This window comes from Bos mutus, chromosome 28 (assembly GCF_027580195.1).
Source record: "Bos mutus isolate GX-2022 chromosome 28, NWIPB_WYAK_1.1, whole genome shotgun sequence".
Lineage (NCBI taxonomy): Eukaryota > Metazoa > Chordata > Mammalia > Artiodactyla > Bovidae > Bos > Bos mutus.
Window position 1 is genome coordinate 32,448,633 of NC_091644.1, and position 17,142 is coordinate 32,465,774.

At 38.8% G+C, this 17,142-nt stretch overlaps 1 protein-coding gene and 1 pseudogene across 4 annotated transcripts in view; both read right to left on the reverse strand.

Moving 5' to 3' along the window:
- Positions 1–11,264, reverse strand: part of BMS1 (BMS1 ribosome biogenesis factor) — a 32,097-nt gene extending 20,833 nt beyond the window's left edge. Inside the window, exons 1-9 of one of the 4 annotated variants that reach the window (XM_070364527.1) lie at positions 10,992–11,264; positions 9,456–9,665; positions 8,420–8,610; positions 7,354–7,433; positions 5,119–5,307; positions 4,363–4,505; positions 3,522–3,643; positions 2,654–2,847; positions 1,464–1,603 (exon numbers count right to left, since the gene is read on the reverse strand). In XM_070364527.1, coding sequence (XP_070220628.1) covers positions 1,464–1,603; positions 2,654–2,847; positions 3,522–3,643; positions 4,363–4,505; positions 5,119–5,307; positions 7,354–7,433; positions 8,420–8,610; positions 9,456–9,631 — 1,235 coding nt within the window. In that variant the 5' untranslated portion in view covers positions 9,632–9,665; positions 10,992–11,264. Of the gene's footprint in view, positions 1–1,463; positions 1,604–2,653; positions 2,848–3,521; positions 3,644–4,362; positions 4,506–5,118; positions 5,308–7,353; positions 7,434–8,419; positions 8,611–9,455; positions 9,671–10,986 lie in introns of all 4 variants that reach the window. The other 3 variants (XM_070364525.1, XM_070364526.1, XM_070364528.1) reach the window with 3 other exon arrangements.
- Positions 11,128–14,363, reverse strand: LOC138986108 (zinc finger protein ZFP2-like; annotated as a pseudogene).
- Positions 14,364–17,142: the final 2,779 nt, after the last annotated feature.

A 17,142-nucleotide genomic window follows, 5' to 3' on the forward strand; every position in this document is an offset into this window, starting at 1 on the left:
AGAGGATGAGATGGCTGGATGGCATCACCGACTCGATGGACATGAGTTTGAGTAAACTCTGGGAGTTGGTGATGGACAGGGAAGCCTGGCGTGCTGCGATTCATGGGGTCACAAAGAGTTGGACACGACTGAGTGACTGAACTGAACTAAACTGAGTTAGAGGGCAGCTGATGATCTTTTTCTAAAAATGTTTTCCTGTTTTTGTATATATATATATAATAAGTTATAAAGTAGATAATCTCAATCATTTTCAGACTAATTTTTATTAGCAGTCATAAATCACTATTACTTCAGTTCAGTTCAGTCCCATGTCTATCAAGTCAGTGATGCCATCCAGCCATCTGATCACTCTGTCGTCCCCTTCTACCCTCCTGCCCCATGCCCTCCCAGCATCTGGGTGTTTTCCAATAAGTCAATCCCTCCCAGCATCAGAGGTGGCCAAAAGTCAATTGAGTTTCAGCTTTAGCATCAGTCCTTCCAATGAACACCCAGGACTGATCTCCTTCAGAATGGACTGGTTGGATCTCCTTGCAGTCCACGGGACTCTCAAGAGTCTTCTCCAACACCACAGTTTAAAAGCATCAATTCTTCGGCGCTCAGCTTTCTTCACAGTCCAACTCTCACATCCATACATGACCACTGGAAAAACCATAGCCTTGACTAGATGGACCTTTGTTGGCAAAGTAATATCTCTGCTTTTGAATATGCTATCTAGGTTGGTCATAACTTTCCTTCCAAGGAGTAAGCGTCTTTTAATTTCATGGCTGCAATCACCATTTTGGAGCCCCAAAAAATAAAGTCTGACACTGTTTCCATTGTTTCCCCATCTATTTCCCATGAAGTGATGGGGCCAGATACCATGATCTTAGTTTTCTGAACGTTGAGCTTTAAGCCAACTTTTTCACTCTCCTCTTTCACGTTCATCAAGAGGCTTTTTAGTTCCTCTTCACTTTCTGCCTTATATACAACCAAAATACCCACTATGTATAGATATGTACAAATTCCCAACCCAGACTGAAAATAACTCACATAAGTCAGATATTAGTCCAAATTAACCCACAAGAGATATTACAACACAATCTAGGTAAAAATTTTAGAGACAAGGTATGTGATTTCTAGACAGAGACCTGAACTCTGCCTGTTATTTTGGCCAATTAAAGTCAAGTGGCTTCAGGACTCCTAAGAAATAAAAACAACCCATGGAAAAGGCTTTGTAATGTTTGAGAAGTATTCTGAGTCTGTGAAAACTGAATCCTTCATATAATTTCAAGAAAATATTTCCATGTATCGTTACATAAATGAAGAGCCCTCAGAAACAGAAGCACATACAAAGCAAAGCAGGACCAAACCACCAGCAATGATTCCCACCAAAATGTTTTATGACGGCAAAATGATGTATGATATAATCTTACATAATAAAGTTAGTTTTTTTAATATTAAGAATAGAAAAACAGCACACTTACCCTTGGTTGTCTATATCCTCTGACCCCAGTGGTTTGGAATCAGAAAACAGTGTCACTCTACTTGAAGCCATCTTGGCATCAATAGTGGAATGGGTGGAAATGAGACTCTGGACCAGTTCATGAGTGGGCCTCACCTCCTCCTGTCAAGGTCACCAAGAAAGGGAAAGTGAGGAACGCGCAAGGATTCTGAAGAAAAACACACTGGTTTCAATCAGTTTCTCAAAATTACCTTAAACACAGTTTCTGAGAACCTTTCTTACTGCCTCAAAGAAACAAAAAAAAGAATTTCTACAACAAAGCCTACAACTGATCTCTGTCCTCATTAAACTCTTCCAAAGTTCATGGAGTAAATAATCTAATAACCTGAATACTGTGTTGCCAATGCTACAGAAAGCAATTACAGAAAAATCTCATTTCAGAACAGTCAAAGAAATAAAAATCTGGAGTCTAGTTTTTAAAAATATATTATCTTCTGATATAAACATTGCACTTCAAGGAATTTACTACATAACAAGATCCCTCCCAGTGACCAAAGCTGCATGTGTGAGGGCACTCACTATAGCACTCAACTGCTCAAACTAGGGGGACACTGGGACTGAGACCCATAGTCCTCCAATGATTGCTTCAGTAAACAAAGTTTATCTACACAATGAAATACAACATGGCTATGAAAAGCCTGAAGCAAATATGCGGAAAAACAGATTCACATATTCTTAGGTGCTTCCCAGAAGTTGCAAAAGCATTTACAGTCAGCATCTAACAAATACTATCTCTGTCTCTCTAACACACAAATACTATGTATATGATATCTGCATATAATCACCTAGAATATAATCTAAGTAAATACATGTTTACTTATATTTACTAAGTAAATACATATTTACTTATATTTACAAAATAAATACATGTTTAGAGAAAAACAGAAAGAAGAGAATGACCAAGAGAGCTGGAGAAATGGGAAGTACAGGCACTAAACTGCTTCCAAAGCTCACACTAGGTGACATGGGATCCCTAGTATGTCTTGGCAACAGGGATGTATGGAGAACATGACTTTCCCTTTCTGCTTGTTGTACTTACATATTCTGAACATTTACAACATGCACTGTGGCCTTTACCATTGATATGAATAAAGATAAAAAGCTTCGTTAAATAAAAGCTGACTACATTACTTCCCATGACTTCCTTCTCACCGATTCCTGGAAGCCATGGCTGCCCCCAAGGTCCACATAGACAGCATCTTTGTCATACAGCACACCACCAACTCCAGAGAGAGGTGCATACACCAACTTCTCCTTCTCATTTAAACAGCGCTTCTTCTGTTGCTCAGGCAGCGCACAAGGGTCTGGGAGGAAACTGACGTCACTCACAGCAAAATCTCCTACACCTGGAAGACAGACACAGAAAGTCGGCGTTTGCTGACAAGTGACTGGTGGCAGAAATGACACAGACAGAAGGCTTCAACCACAAGGACGGAGCCTGACACTAGCACTGTGCCTGTCCAGCTAAACAACACCATCAAAGTAGAGGAAATGTGGTCAACTCAACACCTCTGGCGACCAATATAGACCTGAGTTACTCTTAAAACTTCAGCAAGATGGCTTTATCTTGTTTGGCCATTTTCCAGTTTTCTTGAAAACTGATTCTTTTGAACTGTGGTTCAAAAGAGAAGACTCTTGAGAGTCCCTTGGACTGCAAAGAGATCCAACCAGTCTATTCTACAGGAAATCAGTCCTGAATATTCATTGGAAGGACTGATGCTGAAGCTGAAGCTATAATATTTTGGCCTGATGTGAAGAACTGACTCACTGGAAAAGACCCTGATGCTGGGAAAGATTAAAGGCAGGAGGAAAAGGGGACGACAGAGGATGAGATGGTTGGATGGCATCACCGACTCAATGGACATGAGTTTGAACAAGCTCCAGGAGCTGGTGATGGACAGGGAGGCCTGGTGTGCTGTAGTCCATGGGGTTGCAAAGAGTTGAACATGACTGAGCCACTGAACAGAGAACTGAAGTCAGGCCAAGAGTTCTAAAGATATATTTTACAGCAAAAGGATACCTGGTATGTGAACTTGGCTTTTGTTTTTCAAGTGTGCTCCCCTTAAATAACCATAAAGAGACACCTTCCGGTCACACTTGGTATTTGTTCGAATGTCTTCTGGGTTTGTCAAATCTTCCATCCTAGAAAAACAAACCCAATATTATATGTCAGAAATGAATGTCAGAGCTCTTATAACTCTCTTCACATTTCAATGATTCTCACATTCAGTAATTCACTACACATATTATTTAGAAAAGTATAGAAAATACAAAAATAAGGGAGCAGAGTTCACCATCTATCAGAGAAAAAGAAGCAACGCCTGACTATATCTCTCTTAGGCTCTACAGGATCCACATTCCATAAGCGAGACACCAGAAATGGGAAACGACATGTACCTGGGGTTAAGGAAAAGTAGAGAACAAATCCAGAAAAACCCTTTAAGGGAGAAGATAAGCTTTGATCTGGGTTTTTTAGTGTGGCTTAGATTTTGGTAGGTGGAGAAAGGGTATTCCAGGTTGATAAAAAATATGAAAAAATCATAAAGAAAGGAGAGCGCACGGCACATCGGAGTGACTGGAGCACCACAGTCCAAAAACAGCATCACTGAGAATTAAGGCTCAAACAGCAGGACGGGGCTCACACCCTATAGCCTTCAAAATCCTCACATTTTTTTGAACATTTCATACTTTTTTTTTACTCCTGAAGCCATAGTATCTATAAGTAATGGTACAAAAACAGTAGATATTTTCCTTCAGCTATACTTCTCTCCATACTTTAATAATTAAGACAAAATAAGCTAACCTTTTTTAGCTTTGAAACACATGAGTCAGGAAGGAAAAAGTTTACATTCACTTTTTACCTGTCTGCCAGGATATAAGGGTGAGAAGTTTGCCATGTAAGAGGTCTAAACTTCATAACTGTAATAAAACGGCCCAGATTGTGAATTTCTTGGTTTTGGTATTCTCCGTGTACCATTCCAGAAAGGTAAAATAGCTTCGCACCCTAAATATTACGAAAAACAAAAAATCAAATTCTTGTCAATACAGCACCAAAATAAAGGCCTTTAAAGAAGCAATTCTAAGAAAGGGAGACTTATAGCAACCCACTGTGCCAACACTTTCAGAACTTTTCTGGCTTCTCTCAGGATTCATATTGTTAGGGCTTTGTAGGGACAGAACTGCAAATATATTTAGTTTCAAGTTAAGCAGTGGCATGTGTCTGGAGTATGGTACATGAGGAACACAGGCTCCCTGGCACAGAAAAATTCTATGACAGATGGGACACAGTGGTATGGGGGAGAGGAACGAGGGGCAGTGTGTGTGCACTGTAGTTCCTGGTCCTGCAACAAGGAAAAACTTTGGATAAATTCTCTTAAATCACAAATTCAAAATACCTAAGAGCGAGACACTGCCTGGTGCAGGAGGGATGCAGAGACAAATGACACAGAAAGAGGTCCAGAACAAAGACTATCTAAAGGCGATATCTCAGGGACTATGAACAGATATACTAAGGAAACTAAGGAGGTGATCCTGTAGAGACGCTCGTTAATCTCTCCTACTTATTCTATTTTCAAAGGATTACAGTGTTAGTATTCAATAATTAATTCTTTTCCTACCGGGTAGACTTCTGTCCAGAACCTATGTTTTAGTCGCTTCTTCGTTTTCTTCAGTTGCTTATTATGCTTGAAGGAATCCAGGTGAGTAAGAACGCCCATAATTTTAGGAAAGCCATGTACTTGGCAGATGTTTAGAAATTCAAATGTTTCCATTTCAAACCCAAAGCTGGCATCTATAAGCATCAAAACCTAAAAACAGAAGACACAATTTCTTAAGGAGGCTACCCAAAATAGACCACCACCAAACTATGGCTCATGAGCCAAATCTGGCCTATCACTTGTTTTATCACTGAAGTTCCACTGGAGCGCAGGCAGGTTGATTGGTTTATATAGTCTATACTGCACTTGCACTACAACCGCCAACTCAGTGACTACAACAGAAACTGGGACCCACAAAGCCTAAGATGTCTACTGTGTCGTCCTTTATAGAAAAAGCTTGCCAATTCCTGCTCTAGACTAAATCAAATGATTATTTCAGGAATCACCGTGGTAGAGAAGAGCACTACCCTTTGTCAACTCAAGATAAATGAAGCCACTATTACTCCTTCAATGTTCATACACGTGCACACAAATCCATATACCATTGTGCCTTCACTGTGACTTCAGAGGCTCTGTGACAACCCAGAACAGAGCAATCAAATTAAGCTGGAATAAATAAATCAATAAATATTTTAAGTATCTACATAACTGGATATTTAAAGAATGAGGTTGAACTATGGTACTTATTTTACACATTCAAGGCATACTAAGTGAAAAAAAAGCAAAGCACAGACAGCATGTATGATAAATAGTATTAGCTTTAAAAGGGTTTTATGTGTGTTTATATACATATCTGGAAAGATATTGGAGGGCGACTGAGAATGAGGGGTCAGAGAAAGGAAAGCAAAAATCCTGCGCTGTGCATACCCTGTAGCAATGTGAATATCTCATCAAAGGCATGTGTGCCTTTTAAAAGCTTGTATGTATATGAAAGGCACTTTTCTTAATATGTGTATGCTTTTAAAGTTAGTATATGGTGTACATTACATAAAAGAGAAACTAATGACATGCTGAACTATTTCAATCACTTTAAGTATACAAGATTTAATAAGTTTATACTATTTTGTATTGGCAATAACACATTTTTATTAATGGTAGCATTACATATTCAAAATTTGAATGGTATTTATTTCTCTGATATTAAGATGGCATAACTGTAACACCTATATTAAATTACTTTTTATGTTTTAGGAGAGTTCCTGGGCCAAAGGATAAAATCTGCAGCTCTTTGTCCCAAATAGCTCTTCAGAGGTGCTAAACAAAAAAATTTTTTTTTTTAAAAAGGTATCTGTCAACCCACACTTACTAATCAATATGGTTTAATTTTTTTTCTCTTTGGCTTTATTTTTGCTAGTTTTAAAGGTAATTAACAGAAATTAACATTTCTATAAATGCAATCAAGGCTATAAAATTTCCCTATGCTAAGTAAAACACAGATTTTTCTATTGTAAATACTCAGAAGTTGTCATGAGATTTTTTTGCCCAATATGGTAAAAAGATCCATATTTGATCATAATTTAAGAACAGAGTTTCTGATACAACCAAGAACAGAGGTTCCATCCTGAGACAAGTTGCTTAGTTTCTGGGAGCCTCAATTTCATCATATGTAAACTACAGTTAATACCTACTTACTGCAAAGGCATACTGGTGGATTAGCTGAGCTAAATTTGTAGAAACGGTTAGCACAGTGCCTAGTAAAGGTCCAAGAAGTGGTATTATTATAAACTTGTATGTATGTATGTATGTATATTAATGAGCTTTAAAAATATATATATTTATTTATTTGGTTGTGCCAGGTTTTAGCTGCAACACGCAAGATCTTCAGTTGCAGCATGGAGGAATCTAATTCTCTGACCAGGGATTGAATCTGAACCCCCTGCATTGGGAGCATGGAGTTTCAGCCACTGGACAACCAAGGAAGTTCCATTAATGTGCTTTTATTAGCTACGTTCATTAAACGTTTTCTCTGACCTTTCTTTGCCTTTAGATTTCCGAATATGTTTCATTACACACATTCTATTTTTATTATAACAATTATCATTATCATCACCAATTCAAACACATCTTTTGTATTCCTGATGATACTCATCATTCTTTCTATAATCTTAAACCTTTCTTTCCTTCAACATGGGATAAATAACCTATCTCATTGCTGTAAGTCCCCATCAGAAACCCATGCTGTCCCCAGTGACTTACCAAATCTGCTACTTTAGCCAGGTCAATCATCATGTTAATGTCACAGCCACATTCAATAATGGTGAGTCTGCGCTTTTTACCTATAAATGAAAAAATGAAAATTTTACTTTTAAAAAATCTTGGAAAAAATCTGTTAACTCTAATTGTTATTCTTTTTTAATTGCATCTGGTAAAGCACCTTATACATTCACAAGAGTATATCAGAAATTCATTTTTATGGGAGAAAACTAATCAAACAAATTCCATCTTAGTTTTCTTGCTATGTTCTCTAACTTTAAAAGAGTGTCAAAAGTCCATCCTATGAATTAAGTGCTCAAACAGGTAAAATTCCAACTGGATGGGCAGATAAGTAGGCTTCATGATGGCCATGTTCATGCTATTTAGAAGTGGATTAACACTTCTATCTCTATAAAAGTTTTCCCTGTTCTCATAACAGCGGAAAAAACCCTCAAACATAGTGCAACAGAAAGTTCCTGTAGCAATCATTATTTTTAAATTAAACTAAAAGAAATCAGTCATAATCATGGGAATGCCTTAAAGAAAAAGAAAAGCCTTAATCCAAATATATTATTGCTATCAGAAGAGACTTCACATTTTACCACTGTCACATGGGAATTTGTTTCATCTTCCCTCAGACTTTATAGAAAGGTCACCATTTCCCAGAGCAGATGAGTTCTCACAGGAAAAAGAAATGAAAAACTCACTTCCACAAGAATGTGGCTTCATGAGGGCAAGCAGCTGTGTCTGGTGCAAAGCAGGTACTCATTATCTGTTAAATGAAGGTGCTCACCGTGACCAAGTCAGCCCACCCAGGTCAGCCAAGCCTTTCAGAGGAGCACAGCTTGCAAATCCATATAGCAGTCAGAATAAGGTATAAATCTACATTATTATTACCTTGGGGAATCTATCCTTTTCTGAAGCTACAGCCACAATAAAAGTACAAGAGCAGTAACATGAAGCGACAGTATTACTTTAACATTTACCAGTCAAGAAAGTGTTCAACAAAGACAGGCACGTTCCCTAGATGACAACACTTGCCATGCCAGTCTGTGATAGCACCTCTTACCTGACACGATTGTTACTGGGCCTCTGATCTCTGTCAGCTTCTGTCTGGTAAAGTTCCGAATGAGGCACTGAATCAAAGTGCTCTTTCCAACTTTTGGAGGCCCCATCACTACCACCACTATTGGTGGGGGCTCTAGTGGAGTTCGATCAACCACTGGAATGTGATGCTTTTTTGTCTTCAAATCCTGAGTCCTATTTGTTTTTTTAAAAAAATAAATAAATTCACTTTCAATATAGACAGCATTATTCCTAGAAGCAAAGACTTTAAAGCGAGCAGAACAGACAATATGTGAATACAATTATACATTGTTAACTTCTGGTCCCAATCCAAATAACCACTTCAGTAAATATACTTATATCAGGCTGACTTCAATAGTACAGATTTGAAAACTATACACACCTTAAATCTGTTTGCCTTATTAGTTGACTTCAATAGTTTAAAAAGAAAACAAGAGACAAACATGGAGGCAGTGTACCATAATAAATAAAAGAGGAGGCTTTGGGGTTAAATTTGGCTCTCCTACTAGAAGAATTTAATTCAATAATGTTTAACATACCTATAATAAGGACTCATTAATGAAAGCTATTTAATACTACACACTGTAACTTTATGAAAGATATCCAGAAAGTAACACAAGTGTACCCGTTATCATAGAAATTGTTTAAAATTTACAAATTCTATAAATTCTTAAGCTTTTCTCTTGGACAAAAGAAGCCAATCTGTATGCAAATGCTGGAGGCTAAGTGGCTTCCACAGGAAAGACTTCTTAAATTTCAGTAAAAGAAACACAGCTTGCACCTCCATGTCCTTCAGAGTTGGAACAGACTCATGAACTGAAATAACTGGAGAGGATCCTACTATTTAAAAAGAATAAATAGAAGAACCACTGCTGCTGCTGCTGCTAAGTCGCTTCAGCCGTGTCCAACTCTGTGTGACCCCATAGACGGCAGCCCAGCAGGCTCCCCCATCCCTGGGATTCTCCAGGCAAGTACACTGGAGTGGGTTGCCATTTCCTTCAGATTCCAGTTAAACATACCTGTGAAAGGATCTCGCCATCCGCACAGCAGACTGGACTGCAAATGCTTTGGGGTTTCTCTTCCGGGCATCTTCCTCATCACCAAGTTGGAGATCTTGCAGATGCCGTTTCTTCTTCTTTTCAGCTTTGGGCCCACTGTTTTTCTTTCTGTGTTTCTTCTGGTCCTTAGTCTCCATAGTGGCTTTTTACCAATTCACAAGTAACTCTAACCTACACTGAGTGGGATGAAGGCAAGAGAAGCATTTTACAATCAAAAAAAATAAAAATAAAACCCCAGAGAAACATAGTAAATTTCATTTGAATCTTTATGAAGGGATACATATTTCCCACCCCTGTTACTCAACGGGGGTGGGGAGGGGGGACTGCTTAATATTATCCCCAATTTCACTTTTTTCTATTTTGCTATAAATTGGTTACCTCTGCTTAGGTTACTTTTGTCTTAAATATCCTGTATTTTTCAACACAGTAGCTGCCAGGCACATGTAGGTATTGAGAACTAGTGAAATTGAATTTTAAATTTTATTTAACTTTACTTAATTCAACTCTAAATTTAAATAGCCACATGTGACTAGTGGTTACCCTATAAACTCAGCCTTAAAAATCAACTGGATTAATGAAATGGCTTTCATACTTACATATTTTTAAGATATTTTATTTTGAAAAATAAAATCATTTTATAATCTTCCACGACTGAGCGACTGATCTGATCTGATCATCTTCCAACATATTAGCAGTATTACTTTTAGCAACTGTTGAATATGCAACATTTCTAAGTTCTAATACATGTGTATATATATATTTTAAAAAATGGCAATATCTCCCTGCTGAGATGTGACTGACTCTGGATGTTGCCTGGATACCACATGGGTTTGCAGAAACCCTTACAATGATTTCTGAGTCCCAGGAATTCATGGCCCATAAATTAGGAACCACTAGACTGGAGAGTTTTTTTAGGAAAACAGGTCGCATACAATCTGGTGCTTGCTTGGGGGGCGGGGGCTGAGGTTACTTAATTCAATTAAGGTACTAAATTTATTTCAGTTCAATACATATTTGCATCGGCCTATAATAAGCTAGACATTGTTCACGGAGACGACTACAGCTAAGATCTAGTGGAGGAAACCCAAACCCATGTTCTGTGATACTCTATAGGGACATCAGAAGTCTGCACAATTGTTGGCAAAGACTTCCCACAGACACTCGCCAGAGGCAACAGAAAGACCACATATACCAGCATAATGTAAAAAATAAAGACAAATACCCAGAAAAACACCAGCAGGGAGTTGGGAGTGCTGGGTTCTAGGAACGCTTTGACTAAACACGTGTAGAATTTCAGAGACATTATTTTTCCTCTTTACTATGAATATATTTTGGTTCCGAACTTGTACTGATGACTTTCTCCTTCTTACGGCTGGGTGGGGCGTGGTGGCGTGGGGGTGGGGGTGATGAGAAAAGCACAATTTACAGTCAACAGATCTGGCTCAGGTCTAAGTCACTGCTAGGATTACCCAGCTATGAAACGACCTCTCACCTCACCTTGTCACCTTCCCTCCTGGTCCTGGCTCTCTTGAGTGAATTTCATTCAACACTTCTCTGGCAGGTACGAAATATGTCTGCCCGCGGAAGAGACGCTCCTCAGGAGCAGACTGTCCAGGAGAACCGAGGGAGGACCTTAACACGCGCGCGACTCGCGACTCTCTTGGAGCCCCAGCCCGGAAGACCCCACTGCCGCCGATTCCCCCAGCCCGCGGCCGTTACCGGGTTCACAACTGCTACTCTTCCTCAGGCCCGCATGGACAGCGCCGGAAGCGGAAATGTAACCTACCAGCGGACTCTAAACGCCGGCGGGAAACAAGGAGGCAAAAGAAAAAGAGCAGTGGGAGGAAGACTTTCAGAGGAAAGCCAGAAGGAAGGCTTGTGATTGGCTGAGGGCAGATGTTGCAACGACTACGCTGTGCGCTCTACCCGGAGCCCCACCCCGCCCCGGGCCACAGCCCAGTCCCACCCGCGCTGCTACGATGGGTTTGGGAGCCCCCCTACGCACCCCATCCCGGCGTCGCACACGCTCAGGTTCGTCCCGAAGCCGTGGTGATGGTGCGGCATGGTACCCGTTCCCTGGTTCGGGACAAAAGCTAGAAATGACACATTTGTCCTAGTCACACCGGAGTCGCTAAGCCCATCCACTTCAAAAGCCCCGGGTACTGCATCCTCCAACTGGCCAAATGGAGTAGCACTCCACTGAGAGTCGCGCTGATTGGTCCGTGTGCACATGTTTAATTCAGGATTTTGACAGAAGTCTCTACTCTTGTGTCAGTTCACCAGTATACAATGTGTACAGACCTCTCAATGGAAGTCAACTACCTTCCTACCTCACAGAGAACAGAGAACATGAAGGACTGCCATGGAGCCCGGAGGTGAATGACATCATTATGTTCACATCCCATTCGCCAGATCTCATTCACATTGTCCCATATGGATGTGAGAGAGGCTGAGAAATATAGATGAGCAATGTGTCTAGCAGCAAAGGGAAATGCATTTTTGCATATAAAAACACTGCCAGGATTCCTTCCATGTGGTTTTCTGATGTAAACTGAACGCTGACTTCGGGTGCAAGGACTTCCCACATTCATTACATGCATAAAGTTTCTTTCCCAGATACAGTTTCTATCATACCAAAGGCTCTGAATTATGGGAGGAATGTTTTGTACACCCATCTTTACATCGTATCTCTCCTGCATGTATTCTCTGATGTGTGACAAGAGTTGGTTTGTACCTGAAGGTCTTCCCACACTCTTTACCGTTATAAGGTTTCTCCCCTGAGTGAATTTTCTTATGTTTAAGGTGGGTTGAACGGTCATAGAATGATTTTCCACACTCTTCACAATCAAAGGGCTTCTCTCCTGTATGTGTTCTCTGATGTACCTAGAGGGATGCCTTCTGGCAAAATGTTCTCCCACATTCTTGACATTCATAGGGTTTCTCCCCTGTATGAATTCTCTGATGTTGAAAGAATTGTGGCTTTTGGCAGAAAGCTTTGCCACACTTGTTACATTCATAGGATTTCTCCCCAAACATCCTCTGATGTTTGGTAAGTGTTGACTATTTTTCTACATACAACACATTCACAAAGTTTCTCTCCTGTATGAGGTCTCTGATGTTTAAGAAGAAGTGACTTCCCACAGAAGGTCTTCCTACATTCAGTGCATTCATATATTTTCTCCCCTGTGTGAAGTCTTTGATGTTTACCAAGGGTTGACTTCATTTAATAAATTTTCCACATTAACTATATTTGTAGGCTTCTCCCCTGAGTGTATTCTCTCGTGTACTGTGAGTTTTGACCTTATACTGAAGGATTTCTCACAGTCATCACATTTATAAGATTTTTCTCCCATGTGAGACCTCTGATGCACAGTCAAATTTGACTTTTGGGAGAAAGATTTTCCACACTCACTATATTTATAAGGCCTCTCCCCATGTGTGTTCTTTGATGTTGATGGATGGCTGAGTTCTGATAGAAGGTTTTCCCACACTTAGTACATTCTTAGGGTCTCTCTCCTGTATGAATTCTTTGATGTACAGTGAGGGCTGGCTTATGGTAAAAAGATTTCCCACTTCATTACACTGATAGGGTTTTTCTCCTGTGTGTGCCTTCTGGTGTACTGTGAGGTTTGGCTTCTGGAAGAAGACTTTTTCCACATATGTTACACTCGTGGTATTTCTCACCCGTCTAAAGTGGACAACATTTCCTCTAGAAGACTGACTTATCACAGGTTTCCTTAGATGCATTGTTTATAGTGAGTCTTCCTTGAGTAAATTATCTGAAGTAACATAAGATTTGACTCATCCCTGATGGTTTTCTCACAATCATCATAATCACAGAGTTTCTCTCTAGTGTGAGTTCCCTCTTGAGTAATGAAAAGAGCATTACTTTGGAAGGCTTTAATGCACTAATTATATTCAAATAGTTGCTCCACACTGTGCCTCTCTTGTTGAATAAAATCCTCATTAAGATAGAAAGTGCTCCCATTTTTATTAAATTCATTATGTTTCTCCCCAGTATGAGTTTTCTCATGATTAATTTCAGGAAGTAATTTCTCACATCCATTGGCATCACCAGATTTCTTTCTTGAATAGTTTCTATTATTAGTGGTTAACTCTGACTTATTTTCTAAACTGATTTCTTCTAGGTTATATTTATTCCACATTTTTCTGGAAGGAATAGTCTATGTAAAAATAAAATGACTTTCTTAATATATTCTCTTTCTCTGTAATTACTTTTTTATTAATAATAAATGTACCTTGCCATATATGTTTATCTTGGTTTTCTTTGCTCTTTATCATGCCATCAACTTTCAACTCTTCTAAAGACAAGAAAAATTAAGCATATGTTATAAATGAAAATAATTCTTAAATTGGGCTAATACACAAATACACTCTATTTATCTCTTTGGTTTCAGAACCATCTTTTTGAGATAAAATTCCCAAATAAATTTTCCCATTTCCTCCACTTTTCTGAGGATTTGAGGGGAAGGGGTGACAATGTACCAACTAATCAAAGCTACTTTGGGGTAGAAAAGGGGAGAGGAAAGTTGGCAATGAATGTACATATATTTATGTGGCCCTTCACATACATACCTTTCAAAATGGATAGAAGAGGTGAAAGAAACACCAGGAATAGAGAATAAAAGGTTGAGTAAGAATGGATGAATTACCAAGAATGGAATTCACCATAAAACATGCTCAATCAGAGAATTATGCAGTAAATGTGACATGGAACACAAGCAGACAAGGATGTTGTCCCAAGAATTTATCAGAGGAATGAAAGTGTTTCAAGAAATGATCAGTGGAGGTATATTAGAGTCTGCATGCTAATTTTGTTAACCTCACTGTCATCATATAGAACTCCATCACTATATATACTCTGTCCTCCTAGGCCTGGTCCATGGCCCTGTCACTTTTCCCGACTGATCTCCTTGCTTCTACTCTTGCCACTCTTCTAAACCATTTTTTGCAGTCACCTTCCTGTGTCTGTTTCCTGCAAATATGTAAATTCCCTAATAGCAAAAGACTTAGTTCATCCACTGTGGTAGCTCTTTCACTTAGAACATGATTGGAATGGATCAAATACTCAATTTAGTATTGGTTAATTAATTAACTCCTGAAAACAAAAGAAGTCCTTGATAGGAGGGAATGTGGGCAACGGAGAATGCTAGAGGAAAGAGAACTAATGAAGATAAAATACTTATTACAAGACAGAAATGAAACTCAAGGTACAGGTAATAGGGACTAAACTCCTAAAAAAGCCAAGCCAGAAAGAAAACATTTATGTGTGAGACTATATCTTGTGGTGAATTCAGGAATCTGAGGCAAGTAAGCTAAATATCCTTAGTCATTTCCAAATAGATTGAGCTTCTAAAGGATTTGTTGAAAATGCTCCAAAGATTTTTTGTTGTTGAAGCTCCAAAGATGCCTGTACCTAAAACAACCACCAAGGATCTAGTTTCCCTTGGATTACTCACCTGGGTAACACTAACTTGTAAATTCTTCCTCTGATATCCATGGTGCTTCTTGCTCTAACTTGATGATCTCCTCTGGTTTGGTAATGCAATACCCTGAGTAGAAAGTGATATGGGACATAGAGAAAGCTGTCTGACTTCAGGAATTTAGAAGAAAAACCAAGATCCAGCTTCAGGAGCTGCACAATGAAAAAATCCACTGGAATCTTTCAATGGGCAGGTGAAAACACAAACAATATTCCTGGTCCATGCAGCCACTAAGTCGTGTCTGACTCTTCGCGACACTTTTGACAGCAGCCCAGCGGGCTCCTTTGTCCATGGGATTTTCCAGCCAAGAATACTGGAGTCGGTTGCCATTTCCTCCTCCAGGGGATCTTCCTGACTCAGGGATCAAAATCACATCTCCTGCAGTGGCAGGCAAATTCTTTACCATTGAGCCACCTTATATTCCTGGTATCCAAAATCAAATATCATTAAACTCTACAAATGATCCATATGTTCTGGTAACAAAAAGAGGATAGGCCAATGCTGTTACTCTGCTTGCCCAGTGAGATGAGGATGCTGTAGTTCTCTAGCATTATGTCCCTGTACAAGACCCTCTGAGCAGGTGAAGTTCACAGTCGCATCCTCAAATGAAGTTGATCCTTATAACAGGAAATATCTGATTAATCTGAAATAATCACAATTGTAAGATAGAGAAAAGACATTTAGGAACTAATTCTTCATCAAGTTCACTGTTGAGTTAATTAGAAAAAGTTTACATAAGATGTTTAGTACACTACCTGTTTTGTGTTATTTGTGGTGAGAGAAAGAAAAACATAGTGAAAATTCCCAATTAATTTATTAATTCATGTATTAATGTTGTCAGGGAGGAAGAAATTTTCCTCTTTCATTCCAGATTCTTCTGACTGGTCTAAGAATTAAATTGACATGAGAGTTTTACCTCTTCCTTTTAAATTTTGAAATCACAAAGATATAAAAAAATTATAAGAGAATACTATAAAACAGTTATGTGCCAACAAATTGGAAAATCTAGAAGAAATGGACACATTTCTAGAAACATGTAGCCTGCCAAGACTGAGTCAAGAAGAAACAGACAATTTGAACAGACCAATCACTAGAAGTGAAGTTGAATATGTAATTTTAAAACACCCTGGACAAAAAGTTCAGGACCAAGAGGCTTCACAGGGGTATTCTACCATACACCTATCTCAAACTATTACAAAAAACTGAAGAGATTTCCATGCGCAAAACTGACAGCTAGTGGGAAGTTGCTGTATAACACAGGGAGTTCAACTAGTACTCTGTGACAGCCTAGAGGGATGGGTGGGAAGGGGGATGGGAGGAAGGTTCAAGAGGGAGAGAACATATGTATACTTGCATGATGTCTATCATTCATGTTGATGATATGCTGCTGTATGACAGAAACCAACACAACATTGTTAAACAATATCTTCCAATTAAAAATAAATTCTAAAAAAATTAAAAAAAAAAGAAACTTGAGGATCAAAAATAAATAAATAAACTGAAGAGGACAGACACTTCTAAATTCATTCTATGAGGCTACCATTACCTTGATAGCAAAACCAGACAAAGACACTACAAAAAATAAAATTATATGCCAGGTTGTTTGATGAATACAAATGTAAAAATCCTCTACAAAATATTAGCAAACCAAATCCAACAATATATAAAAAGGATCATACAGTGTGACCAAGTTGGATTTATTCTAGGGTCACAAGAATGGTTCAACATTTGCAAATCAATCAATGTGATACACCACATTAACAAAAGATAATACTCTCTACGTCAAGCTTGTTTTCTGTATCTGTTAATCTGTTTCAGTTTTGCATATGCATCATTTGTATTATTTTTTAGATTCCACATATAAATGATATCATATAGTTTTGTCTTTCTCTGTCTGACTTATTTCACTAAGCAAATATTTTCTAGGTCCATCTGTGCTGTAGCAAATGGCAAAGTTTCATTCTTTTCTATGACTGCGTAACACACATCCTATTCAGTCTTCTGTTGGGCTCATGCGTTGCTTCAATGTCTTGGCTGTTAAAAATACTGCTGCTATAAACACTGGGTGCATATACCTTTTCTGAATTAGTGTTTTCATTTTTTTTTCTGGGTATACAGCCAGGTGCGGAATTGCTGGATAGTAT